The 15,813-nt window shown below is 40.4% G+C and overlaps 1 protein-coding gene across 5 annotated transcripts in view; it reads left to right on the top strand.

The window, feature by feature from the left end:
• Positions 1–15,813, top strand: part of LRP1B (LDL receptor related protein 1B) — a 1,078,540-nt gene that overhangs the window by 627,956 nt on the left and 434,771 nt on the right. For all 5 annotated transcript variants that reach the window (XM_075829239.1, XM_075829241.1, XM_075829238.1 and 2 more), the window contains exon 18: positions 7,874–7,990. In XM_075829239.1, the coding sequence (XP_075685354.1) occupies positions 7,874–7,990 (117 nt within the window). The remainder of the gene's footprint in view (positions 1–7,873; positions 7,991–15,813) is intronic.

The following is a 15,813-nucleotide window of genomic DNA, read 5'->3' as shown; positions in this document are numbered from 1 at the left end:
ATTTGGGCTCGTTGGACTGGAAAGGGAGTAAGGTTGAGCTCCATACGGCGCTGCTGCTATTTTTAGGAAAAACAATAGGTTGGACATTGAAAGTCAAACATATCTAATTGTACAGATGTAGCCAAGTTTATCTTGACTGATAACTTGCTGCAGTGTTGAAATCCATTGAAAAGTCCTTTTAAAGTTGCTTGCCACTGTGTATCTAATGCGTTAAAAGTCAAGATAAAGATGGCTACATCAGTACCTTCTTACAGTGAGAATACTTAAAGGGTAACTAAACGTTTGAAAAACTACTGACATGTTACAGTGACATGTCAGAAGTTTTCATTGGTAGGTGGGTTCTATTGAAAGTCTTGCGATGATAACCAAGAACTATGACCACTATGATGCAAGAAGCAAAATCAAGCACCATAAAAAACAAAATTCACAATAATGTTTCCTTGTTGCTCATCAGTGTAACTGTAACGTCCGTGGTCGCTGACCACAAACTCCTTCCATCCAACGCCCTTCTCTCAAGAGATGTCTGCACATACGGACGTCCTGCTCCACAGTGACCACCAGGGTGCGCTCACGAGCTCATTCCAGACTTGAGAAGCCAGAGCGCAAGCATGTTGGTGATTGAGCTAATTGGTCAAGAGGTCCCAGCCCCATCCTCCCACACCTGAGCTTTGTTGCTGTATTCCTAGTCTGTCTTGCAAATGGTCCCCTAGTGTTTCCTGCTCCCAGTGTTTCCTGTTCCTATAACCTGTATCCTGATCTAGTGCCGTGCTTAGCTGTAGTCGTGCTGTGCTGTATGCCACGCCTGACGTCTACCTGCTGCCTAGTTCCTGCCAAGCCTGCCTTGCTACTGTCCGAGCTGCCACAGGTACCCTATATAAACTAGAGACTCTGACCTGTGCCCTGTTGGCCAGCTGCCATACCGCCAAGGCGGTACGGCCCATTGGGTCCACGAACCCTACGTGACAGTCACTAGTTGGGTCCATGTTGATTTTTACAGGTTGGATTGGATCTGGAGCTGCTGGTAGCCTACCAATATCTTAGACATGGATGACATTACAGAGACACATCTTACTTATACAGTATTTTTGAAGTCAGGGGCATAGCTATAGAGGGTGCAAAGGTAGCACTTACAACCGGGCCCTGGTGCGTGAGGGGGCCTAAAGTTCCTTCTACTACATAACAAGACACCAATATCATAAATGGCACATGGCACAGCGGAGCTTCAAGTTCCACCTCTGGGTGAGGTTCTAGTAAATGGTCAACGGTCATGAATATTAACTTGGCTCTACAAATTGTAGCCTACCATGTGAGAAATTATAGGACTACATTAACATTTCTGCGCAAAGTCCTGATTTGACTGTACAGAAATAGTAGGCAGAGTTTGTGTCATTGTTTTTACGGGAGGTGTGCAATAGTTAACGCAATAGAATTTACAATTTTTTCTTATCCTTGGTGTGACACCAAAAAATGAACGTATTATTTCGACAGTATAGCCCAATTTAAAATGTATCCTCATTAAATGCAAGAATGGTTGCCCAGCTACAACGTTGGGGCTACAGAATGAACTGGGAGACTTTACATTCAAACTCCTTTACCACAAAAACTTTAAAAAGTTCTTCAACAAACAACGAAACTGTTCCCTACATATTATCAGAAGCAGCAAAATGTTGCACCTTTTTAGTTGCTATCATCTTTACCAGGGGCGTATTTAGGGGGTTACTGGGTGCAACAAGTCACTCTGTCTTGGCACAAGGAATTTTATAATTGTTGGGGTGAAATTTTACCGTAGCTATGACTATGCTCCTGAAAAATGAACCAGAATTGTTTTTAAAAAAATAGATATTTAGATATCTAAAAAGTAAATTAATCTTTTGGTTACCATTCATTCCAAATACTAAGGGGCTTTTCTTTGTTTTTGAAGCCTTTAATAGAACAATCAAGTAAAAGACTCGTTTACCTTAAGGCTGGGTTCACACGTGGCGGAATTTCACTTAAATTCCGCTGCGGACACTCCGCAGCGTTAATCCGCAGCGGAGCCGTTTGTCCATTGACTTACACTTTAATTTAGCAGTGTTCGTTTAGACGAGGCGTAAAATTCCGCTGCGGAGCATAGGCTGCGGAGCGGAATTTGGTGTCCGCAGCATGCTCTGTCTGTTGCGGAGCAGTGGCGGACTCATGGCGGAATTTCTCCATTGACTTCAATGGAGATTCTAATTTCCGCAATGAAGTCTGCAGCTGTCATGCACATGTTATGTGTGCTGCGGATGCGTCTTGCTTTTTTAACTTGACATTTCTTCATTCTGGCTGGGCCTATGTATTTCTAGGTCTACAGCCAGACTGAGGAAGTCAATGGGGCTCCCGTAATGACGGGAGCGTTGCTAGGAGACGTCAGTAAATAGTCACTGTCCAGGGTGCTGAAAGAGTTAAGCGATCGGCAGTAACTGTTTCTGCACCCGGGACAGTGACTACCGATCCCAATATACATGTATCTGTGAAAAAAAATGAAGTTCATACTTACCGATAACTCCCTGCTTCTGTCTCCAGTCCGGCCTCCCAGGATGACGTTTCAGTCTAAGTGACGGCTGCAGCCAATCACAGGCTAATAACAGGCTGCAGCGGTCACATGGACTGCCGCGTCATCCAGGGAGATCGAAGGAGGGACGCGTCACCAAGACAACGGGCGGTAAGTATGAATTTCTTTGACTTTCACAAGGGAAAGTGCTGTCCCTTCTCTCTATCCTGCACTGATAGAGAGAAGGGAAGTACTTTTACCGCAGTCCGCAGCAGCTAGTCCGCATCAATTTACTGCACATTTTGTGCAGATCCGCTGCAGAATCTGCAACGCAGATTCTGTGCGGCATTGATGCGGACAGTTGCGGAGGAAATCCGCCACGTGTGGTCATGCCCTAAGAGTCTCTATCATTTCCATCCAGAGAAAATAATCAACCGTTCATTCGGGTTGTGCCGATTCCATAGTTGTAAAAAACTCTATGGCATTATGTATTCTATCTATGGCATTGAGAACAGCAAAATGTTGATTTAAAGGTTAACTGCATTGGTCTTGTGATTTTTTAAAGGTATAATGATTAGAAAAACAAGAAGGACAAAATTCCGGTCAGCTCGGATTTATATAATCACTTTGACATTTAAACAAATAAGGAAGCAGTGTTGAATTGTTTTGGGAGTTTTTGTTTTTTAGAAATGTAAATGGTGCACAGCTTGTTTGTTTCGAATACTTTAAAACCTTTATGTTCAACTTTTCGCAAAATAAATGCAGATATTTATTTATAATTTTAATATTTTGCAAATTATATTCATATATTTTGAATTGCTAGTATAGAAATCAGATATTTTAAAGGTTTATTTGATCTAAGGGCATGTTCACACAGCCTATTTGTAGCCGTTTTTCAGCCGTAAATGCCCCGAAAAACATCTGAAAGTACGGGGGCTGAACGCCTCAAAACATCTGCCCATTGATTTCAATGGGAAAAATGGCGTTTCGTTCCCGCGGGGCGTTTTTTTTGTATGGTAGAAAAGAAGTGCATGTCACTTCTTGAACCGTTTTTGGAGCCATTTTTCATTGTCTCAATAGAATAAACACTCCAAAAATGGGCGTAAAAAAACACATTAAAAGCCGCTTGATGCATAAATAACAGCTGTAAATCAGGGGCTGTTTTCCCTTGAAAACAGCTCCGTATTTTACAGCGGTTTTTTGTTAAGCGTCTGAACATCCCCTAAGACATTTATGGTGTATTCACAGGGCGTGGCATTAATGTCTAATAGATGTGGGTCCCAGCCCTGGTACCCACACCTATGTCAAAAATAGGGTTCCCCGACCTGCCACGCCAGGCTGTCACACTAGTTGGGAGTTAGGGACTGTTGAGCTGGGATCCGCATCTATCAGACATTTATGGGCAGTACTTAAAGCGGTTATATAGTCTAAATATATCTACCGATCAATCTAAAATTGCTAAAGGAGGAGATTCAGCACATTGAGGAACCACAAAAGAATGAAATGTCACAGATCGTGTCATCAGTCCTTCTCTGTAAGGGCATGTTCACACGGCGCTCAAAAAAAAAAAACTGTCGTGTAAACGTGTCAAATATGCTAGCGTTTCTTGTGAAGTGCTTATTTAAATATAGGCGGTTTTTACGCTGTTCCAGATGTTTGTTTATGCGTTTTGTGCACGCTTTTTGCAAGTTTTTCGGTGGACAATTAGGACTCCCATTAACTATAGGAACATTTGGCGCGTTTTGTGCATCAAAGAATTGACCTGACACTTCTTTTTTTACAAAACACATTTTTTTAAATATGCTTGCGTTAAAAAACGCGTTGTACGTACTGTGTGCTTTTTCATTGATTTGAATGGGAAGCTTAATGAAGTGTTTTTTTCTTTAAGGCTGGGTTCACACGACCTATTTTCAGACGTAAACGAGGCGTATTATGCCTCGATTTACGCCTGAAAATAGGGCTACAATACGTCGGCAAACATCTGCCCATTCATTTGAATGGGTTTGCCGACGTACTGTGCAGACGACCTGTAATTTACGCGTCGTCGTTTGACAGCTGTCAAACGACGACGCGTAAATTGACTGCCTCGGCAAAGAAGTGCAGGGCACTTATATACATTATATGCAGGGCACTTCTTTGCAACGTAATTTGAGCCGTTCTTCATTGAACTCAATGAAGAGCAGCTCAAGATATACGAGCGTCACAGACGCCTCGTATATTACGAGGAGGAGCATTTACGGCTGAAACGACGCAGCTGTTTTCTTCTGAAAACAGTCTGTCATTTCAGCCGTAAATGACAGCTAGCGTGTGAACATACCCTTACACACATTTCAGCACGTAAAATGCGCCAAAATACACGCCAAATACACGTCGTGTGAACAGGGCTTGAGATTCTCCCGTAGAACGGAACATCACAAATCATGTATCCAATCCCTCTAAGGTAGATACTCCACCTACATCATGTGACCAGTCCTATTCCGGGAAATACTCCCGCTGAACGTTGCGTTAAACAACAATCATAGCAGTTAACGGAACAACAGATCATATGACCGAATCTATATAGAGGGCTGCGTAAAGTCTACTGCTGGAGCGCATGCCCTAAAAGTGTCATCCAATGGCAAGTATAACTCACAATAGTAGCAATGCCGAGGATGGTTACTCATGAAGATCTAGAGAGCCAGATATACATAAATAATGGAGAACAAGGGATTCATGGGAACTGTAGTTTTCAGTCTTGTTACCAGGGCAGAGGGATTGCCCAGTTTTCAGATGCGGCGCAAATAAACAATGGTGCCACGAGGAAATGGGGCAGACTGGAAAATGTGAAGTAGAAGACAGTGGAGGCAAATGTGTGTATTCTGTAGTTGCATGCCGTACAGTTTTTTACTTGTTTGCTTTTATTTAGGTGAGAGTCGGATAACCCCTTTAAAGTAAGGGTTACACACAAATAGGCATTTAAAATAAAAAAGTTCTAAAAATAACGCAACGACAACGACGCAATAACATTAAAGTAACAACCGGCAGATGTAGACTATGGATAATCAATATAAACACAAAGTTTTGATTAAAAAAAAATATTAAAGGGTAACTAAACGTTCAAAAGACTTCTGACATGTCATAGTGACATGTCAGAAGTTTTGATTGGTGCGGGTCCGAGCACTGACCCCCACCAATCATTAAAACGAAGCGGCAGAAGCATTTGGCTTTTTCCGGAAATCAATGTATCGGAGCACGGGCTCAGTAGAAAGTCTATAAGCCCGTACTCCGCTACATCGGCTTTCCGGAAAAAGCCGAACAGAAACGAAGTGGCTAAGCGCTCACACGAGAACTTCTGCTGCTTCGTTTTAGCGATTGGTGGGGGTCTCAGTGCCCGGATCCCAACCAATCAAATCTTTTGACATGTCACTATGACATGTCAGAAGTTTGTTGAACGTTTAGTTACCCTTTAAAGGAACACTCTGGGCAGGGGAGAATGTTAGAGGGCCCCTGTGCAGGAACAGTATGTGGACCCTTGCAGTCAACAGTGATTTCTCAAGAGCGAAGTGACCATCAGAGAGCTCCTTCTATTGGGTTCTCTAAGAAATCCTTCACCAGCGTGCCAATTTCTCTGGTATACCACAAGAGAACCATTAACTCTTTCCCTTACATAGAATCTAGAAGACAGTAGGGAGAACTGCAATTTTTAATAACGGTGGTTGCCCCTTTGCCAATAGGTCCCCTGTTCAGCTGCGCAGGCTGCATACTGTATATGGTACGTCTGCAGTGTCGGGTTGAGTGTGGCCTTTCGGCTAAAAGAAAGTATTTTTTGCTAATTGTAATATTTCCATATCACACAAAGTTTACATTTTCTGCTCATCCATCCATAAATCATTCTGGTGGTATGTAAAGGAGTTGTCCAATCTATTGTAATAAAAATGTATTCACTTGATTATAGAAACTTGAGGCAATGTACTAAAATACTTTGTTTTTCAATTTTCCGCCATTTTTCATCTCTGTTTGCTGTCATTGAATAGAACCATCTATTGTTTTCAATGGCTGAAAATTCAACTTGATCATTTTCTACTGATACAGGTGTGCAGTTCCTTACAGTACAAGAGAATGCTCTGTTGCTCTAAGGTTATTACAGCTCAGCCCAATTTAAGCCAATTGCAGCCCACAGACAAGAATAATGCCCTTGTGATAGATAACAGCTCGGCTTATCTGATCTAATACAACCTCTTTTAAGACCCAGACACCTGTATTAGCTTTTATGTTATTAGGAACGGTCTTTAACCTCTCTGATTAAAACAAGAGTATTTCCATTCACTGACAGCAAGCAGAACATAAAAAATAGGATATACCTGTATTATATAGATGGTCATTGGCTGTCATTGAAGAGATCAGGCAGGTGTATGGAGACTTTTTTAACGCCAATGCTCATGGGAAAAAAGTATGCAAATTAGATCATAGCAGCCAAACCAGAGACTCAGCCAACAAGTATCCTCCTCTGTAATGATGAGAGGGGCAAGAACCCCAAAACACTGCTGTGTACAGATTAATCTCTCTTCCTTTTAGGGGAGTTTCTGGTTTGGCTGCCATGCTCTGGTTTGCATACCTATATTATCTAAGCATTAGACTCTGTTCACATAGGCAAGGCATTCACTTTTATGGGGATTCCGGTGCTTTTGATACTGGACCACTGGTGAACACCAAGTCAATAGAATCCATCAGGATTCCTTAGAATCTTTTTGAAATTAGATTATCATAGTGATCAAGGCTCCATTAACAACATAAGGCATGATGGTAGAGTGGAAAAAGCCTTAAAGGGAACCTGTGATGTTGAAAAAACTGTCCTGCCTGTGGGTCTATGTTATAGAGCTGGAAGAGCTGAGCAGATTGATATATAGTTTTGTGGGAAAACATTCAGTAGAACTTGTAATATATTGGTCTAAACCTCTGCTCTTTCCAGGCTTAGGAGTCCAGTGGGCGGTCCCAATGAGTGATTATCAGCCTTTCCTGCCTGAGTGTACATACAGAGAGTGCTGTACAGTAGAGAAGGACCGCCCACTGGACACCTAAGCACAGAATGAGCAGAGGTTTAGATCAATAAATTACGAGTTCTACTGAATCTTTCCCCACAAAACTAGATATGAATGCGTTCAGCTCCTCCTGCTCTATAACATGCTGCCCACAGATCTGACTGTATTTTCAACGTGACAGGTTCCCTTTTAATTGAAATTCAAAATCTTTAAAAATCATTGCGTGACCTTCCTCCGTTTACACTTTTGTTAATTTTTCTCAATATAATTGATCAATAACTGTGTCAGCTTTGTCTATATGTCATTTACATATCTTGTGGTTATTTTTTCTTCTCCTTTTTAGCAAGGACTTGTCAAGCTCACCAATTCTCCTGTACTAATGGACGCTGCATATCAAAATCATGGATGTGTGACCAAGAGGATGACTGCGGGGACAGGTCTGATGAGTCAGCATCTTGTGGTAAGGACTGTATTTAGTAAAACTACAATCATTTTACTTCTGATTATAATATTACAGCGGTTGTGTGGGATAAAAAAAAAACAGGTCTGATTTATTTCTCAGAAACAGCGCCTCTCTTGTCCCTGGCCTGCTATGGTATTACAGCTCAGACCTATTCATGTGAATAGGCTGATTCAATAGAAATCAGTGGGATTTCTGTGACGCTCTTTGTAGCCGATCTCCACGCTGGCTAATAGAATATGGTCCTGAATGGAGGAGGCCAATTGAAAATTGGCTTTTTATACCATACCTCTTTAAGACCTAATACACATAGCCATATTACAGTTCTGTACGACCTTCATAATGCAGACATCTATCGGGCCTTCCTGTATCTCCGTATGCATCCGATTTTATACGGAGGCACACAGAGATTTTTTTTGTTTGTATGAATGCCAAAAATTCATGCCAAGTTCCTTTTGATGACATATAATTAAGAAATGAGGCATTCAAATGTCTACATTTAGTGTTTGAACTACAGGTGTAGTAGGGCTGAGCTTGTAAGTAGGTATGATATGTTGCAGGGGGCCGACTGACCATTCCCCTAATGGCAGTGAATTGGCCACCCATGGCAGTCATAGTCAATTAGCTTTCGAAAGTTAAAGCCCATGGGTTGCAAAAAAAAATAAAAATAAATGTAAGCCCAGTTGCACATAACCGAGTGCCACTTGGGCCCCATCCGAGTGGTACCCGATAGTTTTGTATGACCTATTCACTTTAGTGGGTGAATCGGGTCAACGAAAACAGGCCCGACTCTCCGATCCGTGGAAAGATAGAACGTGTCCTATCTTTCCACGGATCACGGGCGGCACACACGGTCGTGTGCATTAGGGCGGTGATCAGTATTCTGCTTAAATACATTTTATTAACCCAAATCAAGTGTATCATCGCTATAGTGGTTAGTCATAGACCCTAGGACTGCATCCAAATGTATTGAGTAGGACACGTTAATTTCAATGTCAGGTGTACTTGACCTCCGTAGATCATCAGTCGATACCATTTTTACAGTACTGACCGACAATGCAACTGTTAGACTTGGCTCTTAAAAGACACATGTTATGGGCCTAGTTGGTTATGTCTACACTTTTTACCCTCCCTTTAAATAAAAATTGCACAAATGATGTCAACATAGGATCATGAATATTCTTTCTTAAAGAGGACGTGTCACTAGGTCATATGGATTGAACTGGTTAACTGACCTGATTAGCGAAGTCTCCCTAAATTCTAGGGCTGTTTTTTTTCTATATCCCCCTATTGTTTCTGAGAGATGGCCCACTGTTGGGTTGGCTCCTTATATGCTAATTTGCTGTAGTTAGCCAATGGGGTGGAGCTAGCTTCCCTGCCTCTGATGCTGACCATTCAGCGTGAGGCAGCTCGAGGGTAGTTTACGCCCTGTTGGCTAACTACAGAAAATTAGCATATAGGGGGCCAACACAACAGTGGGACATATTTCTGGGACAGGGGTATCTAGAAAAAAAAAGCTATTCAGGTAAGTTTACCAGTTCAAAGATGTAGCCATCTTTATCTTGACTTTCAACGCATTAAATACACAGTGTTAAGCAACTTTAACTTGACTTTTTTGTTGAGTGATATCACGCTGCAGCAAGTTATCAGTCAAGATAAAGGTGTCTATGTCCGTAAATGACCTAGTGACAGGGCTGTACAGCTATACAATATTCCTTAATTATGTATCAGTCATTGACCATCGGTGATTAGACCTTTGTAGACCAGTCACACATGACAACCCTTAAATGGGTTGTCGGTTTAGTAAACCCTATTGAAATACCCTATGAGGGAATTCTGAATTTTTGGAGGTGGGGTCCCCTACTCAAGTCCCTCATCTATTAGCGGCGTTCAAGTCCCACATCTATAACAGCGCCGAGCAGCTATATATAGAGCATCTCTCTATTTCAAGAGGGTCAGTAATGTTTCATTTGCCCTATGATCATGTTTGTCTTAAGGTGCCAATACACATAAGACGATTGTGGCGAGACCGGCCGATGATTTAATGTGTATGTGGGTCTACCAACTCTTCACCCCTAACGTCATATGGCGGAGTCTGGCAGCGGCTTATTCTCCTTCCCTTCTAAGTAAAAATGCTTCTTCAGCCGAGTATTCATGTCTATGGGGGAGTTGGGAGAAATAGCTGTTGCCCGAACAAGTTTTTGGCTGACCTCTATCTAAAGTGCAAGAACACTTCGAAAAAAATTAGCTTATATTTGCTTGAAAATGTAAACCTTTTTTTTAAATTACTCTTTCCCTTATTTTTAGTAACTAGTTAGTTTTATGTTTGATAATGTTTGAATGAACCTATATATATATATATATATATATATATATATATACACAGAATATGGCAATATAAAAAAAGGTCTATAGGGACACATGTGTCAATTCTTCTGGAAAATGGGTAAAATGGAAATATGATTAAGATCCGAGAGGAATGAAGGAATCAGTGACCCCCTCCTCATATACTAGTATGTGTGTATGCAATATATAAATCATCTAAGTTGTTTTTCAATCTTCAATCAATGCCGGTTGCCTGGTAACCATTTGTTCTTTTCTACTTGGCTACTCACAATGAATAAGAGACACACAATGTTTAAGATGAAAGGAGAGCACAAGAACTATTTGTGGACCAGTGTGTGAGCTTCAGAGGCTGCATTGGGATTCCTGTAAAGACGCAGAATAGAAGGGATCCAGCTAAGTTGTCCTAATAATTAGTTTTTATGGTCTATTCTCGATATAACGTGTCAAGGCAAACAAGGGGTCTTGCCCTGAAACTACAGTTCTTGTGGAAATGAGAATTCGGGTTCCCAGAAAATAACAGTAAAGGGCAAGTTAGCAATTTCTGTTAAATGCATCTTATTGGTGTCATGACCAGAATGGAAATCAATTCAATATTGTCAACTCGGACATTTTTTTGTTATTTGATTGTTCCGTTTGATGTTGGAAATGAATAGAGTCTTATATATGGATGACAGACTGTAGAGAAAACTAAAGTACAAATTGCTAGAACATTGAAAGGTGACGAGGATAAAACTCTACATGAATGATCTAAGAGCTAAGTACGAAGCCGTTAAAGCCCTGATTCACCTTCCTTATTCAGAGTTGAATATACTTTTATATTAGGGACTTCGTATATAAAAGATCCCCAATAGATGTAGATTCTAGGAATTACTCCATTTAGGTGGAGTGTCCCAATCGGAGGCGTAGCTGGAAGGTCCTGGCCCCCAATGCAAAATTTGTACCAGGGCCCACCAAAAATCATATTTGTTTTATACTAGTGATATCCTCCTATGTGGTAGACTGTCCATTGGTTCCCATCAGTAACAGAGACTGTAACCGCCCAACCTTCTATAGTTACTTATTTAGTTTCAATAAAAGAGCAGCGAGAAGGGAATCAAAATCCCTGTGTCTTATCTGGCAGCCCATTAAAAGATCCTGAATTTCAGACGTAATTGCATGTAGTGGCGTTTTTCGCCGCGTCTTTTACGGACGTAATTTGGAGCTGTTCTTCATTGAAGTCAATGAAAAACGGCTCCAATTACGTCCCAAGAAGTGTCCTGCACTTCTTTGACGAGGCTGTTATTTTACGTGCTGTCTTTTGACAGCGACGCGTAAAATGACAGCTCGTCTGCACAGAACATCGTAAGACCCATTGAAAGGAATGGGCAGATGTTTGCCGACGTATTGGGGGCGTTTTTTCAGACGTAATTCGAGGCGTAAAATGGCACCATTACGTCTGAATATAGGTCGTGTGAACCCAGCCTAATAGGCAACTACATATGGTAGTCATGGGCCTTTAATAGGCTCCTGGCTGCAATATTCAACCATCAGCAATGGGGAGACAAAGGAGGGCCCTACCTATTGTTTTATTCATTAAATGCAGTGGTCACTATTGACTGCGGGTTAAATTGCCAAGATTAGGGCTTCTAAATGGAGATCAATGCACATATTGCATCCATATATTGTATACCCTCTTGTTTGGCATGTAAGAATATGAGCACAGACCTATAGCAACAGATGTCAGCTGTCGGTGGTGCTAGGTTTATCCACATGTAGCCCAGCTGAGTTTGCCATTTAGCACAATTCATTATGATACTACATTGTGTTTAGATGTCTGAGGTTTTAGAGACAGATGTAGCAGACCTAAATTTGCCATTTATCTCTTTAGGAGCTGCATTACAATCCAGGACAATTTAGAGATGTTTTTATGCATTGTGATATCATATCATAATAAGCTGTGCCAAGTGACAAATTCAGCTCTGCTACATCAGAAAACAGCTTGGAGTCGTATCCGAGGTTAAAACAACATACACAACTTTAACAAGACAAAAAAAGTGTTAGAATGCCCCTTTATATAACTATACTAATAATTTCCGGTGATGAATGAACTATTGTTCTATGAATGGCTTGAGAATAAAGGAATAACAAAGACAGAAAATAAGAAAAACATTATATTTCCAAGACTTTCACAAAGAGCGAGCGCACAAAGCTGTGTATTACACCCTGATCCTGCACCACTTGTGTTTTCTAGAACAAAAGTATATTTTTACAATTGACTTTAGAGGCATTTTGTCTCCACATTTATCTGGCTTTGTTAAAGCCTATAGATATATTTTTCTTGTGTGTCGATCTCACTTCTCACTGCGTTCTTATTATGCGACACATTTTGTTACTGTCTTCTGATTCTGTTACTATTGAGATATTATTTGAATTACATCTAGCCTTAGCTATGTGGTGAAGATATATTTATATACCCCTGGTATGTTTTTTAAAATAAACATTTTAATAATAGGCCAAAAGGGGAATGTTCGACAACAAGCTTAATGACTATTTCCAATAAAAATCTGCAGAATTGTGAATTCTGCTCTGTAGTATAATACATGTTGTGACTCAGGATCAGTGCAAGATAAGAAATAGAAGGTATTTACAAAGTTATTCAAATTTGTATGTAAATTTAAATGACATTTGCACTAATGCTTTTTTTTTTTTTTTATCATTTGCTTCCTAAATGCAGAATTAATTAACTTTCCAATTACATTTAAAAAAAAAATCTCTAATTTTGCTGCTATGGAGTCCTGAACATAGCTGGCTGTGCTGCTGATTCTGACATAGACCCAATAGCACACTGCTTCTGTTGGGGCTGCTCTCTCTGCTCTGCATCTCCCCTCTCTTAGTGCTAGTTGTACATGGCAGATCAGAGTGTAGAGAGGGGAGAAAACATCCAAGTCTTCTGGAAGGGGATTACACAAAGGTTGTCAGCAAGAGAAAAAATAGAAAGGAGAGCCCACACAGCAGTCTGCAGGGAAAGGTGGGATAAATCACATGATAGACTCTGCAGGAAGAAGGAGGGGATCACACACTCCTAAGAATCAGTGTCTGTCAGCAAAGGCAAGAGTAGATCCCTCATGGGTTGTAGAAGAAGAAAGCAGTACATGGATGCAGCTGTGATACATGAGCGCTATAAAAGACAGCAGCATCCAGGACTCACAGTCCTCACATCCAGTGTTAGTCGAGTCACATGCCTACAGAAAAAGTCTGAAAAGGAATGGAGCTTGCAGCCTGAAACTTTATATACACATATATATATATATATATATATATATATATATATATATATATATATACATATTGTCAAAGGCTTCCATAGCTTTTAAATTCACTTTGTCATGGTTACAAAAAAAATAGAAATGTTTAAGCCTTAGTGGGTTTTCTGTAGTTAGTAGAGCGAACCAAGCAAATGTGATTGTCTGACATGTCATATCCAGTGGATGTCACAGTGACACTTACGGGAGTACATGAGTACATGAACTCACACTTCCACTTGTCTCCAAAAGGAAGTGACCGAATAATAACTTCCTACACTATCACACTTTGCTTAGTATGTTGTGATAGATACTTGACAGAAATCTCTACATGCCACGTAGGCCCTTTGTTTTGGAATTTGGTGGGGCCCAAGCTCCTGGATCCCAACTTTAGTTGGTGGTGATGCTTGTTGTTATCATTGCTTGTAATGTTGGTGGTCGTTCTTTTGGTATTATTGTTGTTGGTGGTTTTCGTACTAGGTTGTTGTATTACGTTGCTGTTGTCATCAATATTCTTATTGGTTCAGTTTTTTTTCTGGACACTTGATGTACATGTGGCACATTTCAACCAATCAATATACTTGTGTAAACAAATCTTTATGGGAGAAGATCAGATATTTTATGGATAAGTCAATCATATGTACTTATTTAGTACTGTATGGCTGCATTATGTATATATCTATTATATATCATAATAATCATAGTAATTGTGGAAAAGCCCACACATCATCGTACTTACTACATGCTATTATATCAACATATTATTATATAAATAGGCTTGATTACGTTTAACTTTGTGATGGAACCTCTTAATATCTACTAGTTTAACCCTGTCTGGGCATATTATTGATAGTGCCTCTGGATTTTGACAAAAGCACTATAAAGTGGTTGTCCAGTTTAGAAAGCCATTTGTATCTATTTTATTAGAGAATTCTGATTTAATAGAGGTTTGTCCCCTGTTCAGAGGGCCAGAATTCAGAGCGGCTACAAAGAGCATCTCTCACTCTGTAGGGCATGTCTTGTTGATTTGAATCGGCAGTGCATAATGTTTAATTTCTCCTGTGGTGGCGCTGCAGGGAAATTGAACACTAATTACCAGGTTTTGCTATAGATAACAGACCATTCTAACAAGTATAGATTGTCCGCAGTGGAGAACCCCTTTAAAGACAGATAATGGACTTTTTGTTTTCATTTTTCTAACTAGTGGAAAATAGAATTATAATTTAACAATCACATATAGCAACGGATAAATACTGATGGGTCTTTCCTAAACGTATCTCTAATCCTGACATATCACTAGATGTATGTAAAAAAATAAAAATGTATACCTCCAACTGATAATTTAGATAGACACCATTTGTCTCTCTTAGACCATGAATTGGTATCATGGCAAATTGTATAACTTAACACAATTCAAGAAAAGTTAATAGTGGAAACATCTGTATCAGTTTGTAAATGAAAGCTGTTTTTTCTACTTTAAATGGGGGCATGAAGTTGCAACCTTCCTCAACCTGTTTGAGACTTCAAGGAACTGTTTTTTGTGTATCCAGTCACCCAACCAGTAAATAAATATCCTATTATCTCTCCCATACTCCCTCTCCACACCATCGTATGTGTGTGTGTGTGTGTGTGTGTGTGTGTGTGTGTGTGTTACTCACGCGGTCATTCTTGTATTTCTTCTTGGTTTCTAACAGAAGACGAACACGCTTTGAGGGCTTGGAACGCATACTCTGTCTAAGGGTTTCCACCCATTTCAATTAAGGGGGCAGTCAGGTCCAACCTGTGAGAATAGAACTATAAAATAATGCAACGTAAGACTATGTCTGTATCTTGTTTATCGCAACATTTGACTTATACTACTGACATACTCTATAGGCTAAACATGTCCATAAGGTATAATGGGCCTGGCATATATCAAACGATTGTCCTCATTTTTTTTCACTATAATTTAACTGTTTTCTGTCACAGCAGTAACTATTCACATACTAATGGACTGTGCCACTTTCCACAGGGACTTGAATAATCGTCTGCCTGTTGCACCTCTTACGGCATTCCAGTTCCCCATCCCATCTTTATCTTTTTGCATTCAACACCAGCTTGGCACTTGCCTAGTAAAAGACTAGCCAATGGACTTGGTTATCTGCTTGCGATCACCATCTTTAACCCTCAATGCTGATCACCGTGCTAACAAATGGA

The sequence above is a fragment of the Rhinoderma darwinii genome, chromosome 6, assembly GCF_050947455.1.
Source record: "Rhinoderma darwinii isolate aRhiDar2 chromosome 6, aRhiDar2.hap1, whole genome shotgun sequence".
Classification (NCBI taxonomy): domain Eukaryota; kingdom Metazoa; phylum Chordata; class Amphibia; order Anura; family Rhinodermatidae; genus Rhinoderma; species Rhinoderma darwinii.
Note: the sequence above shows the minus strand (reverse complement) of the source record. Positions and strands in the feature narration are given on the sequence as shown.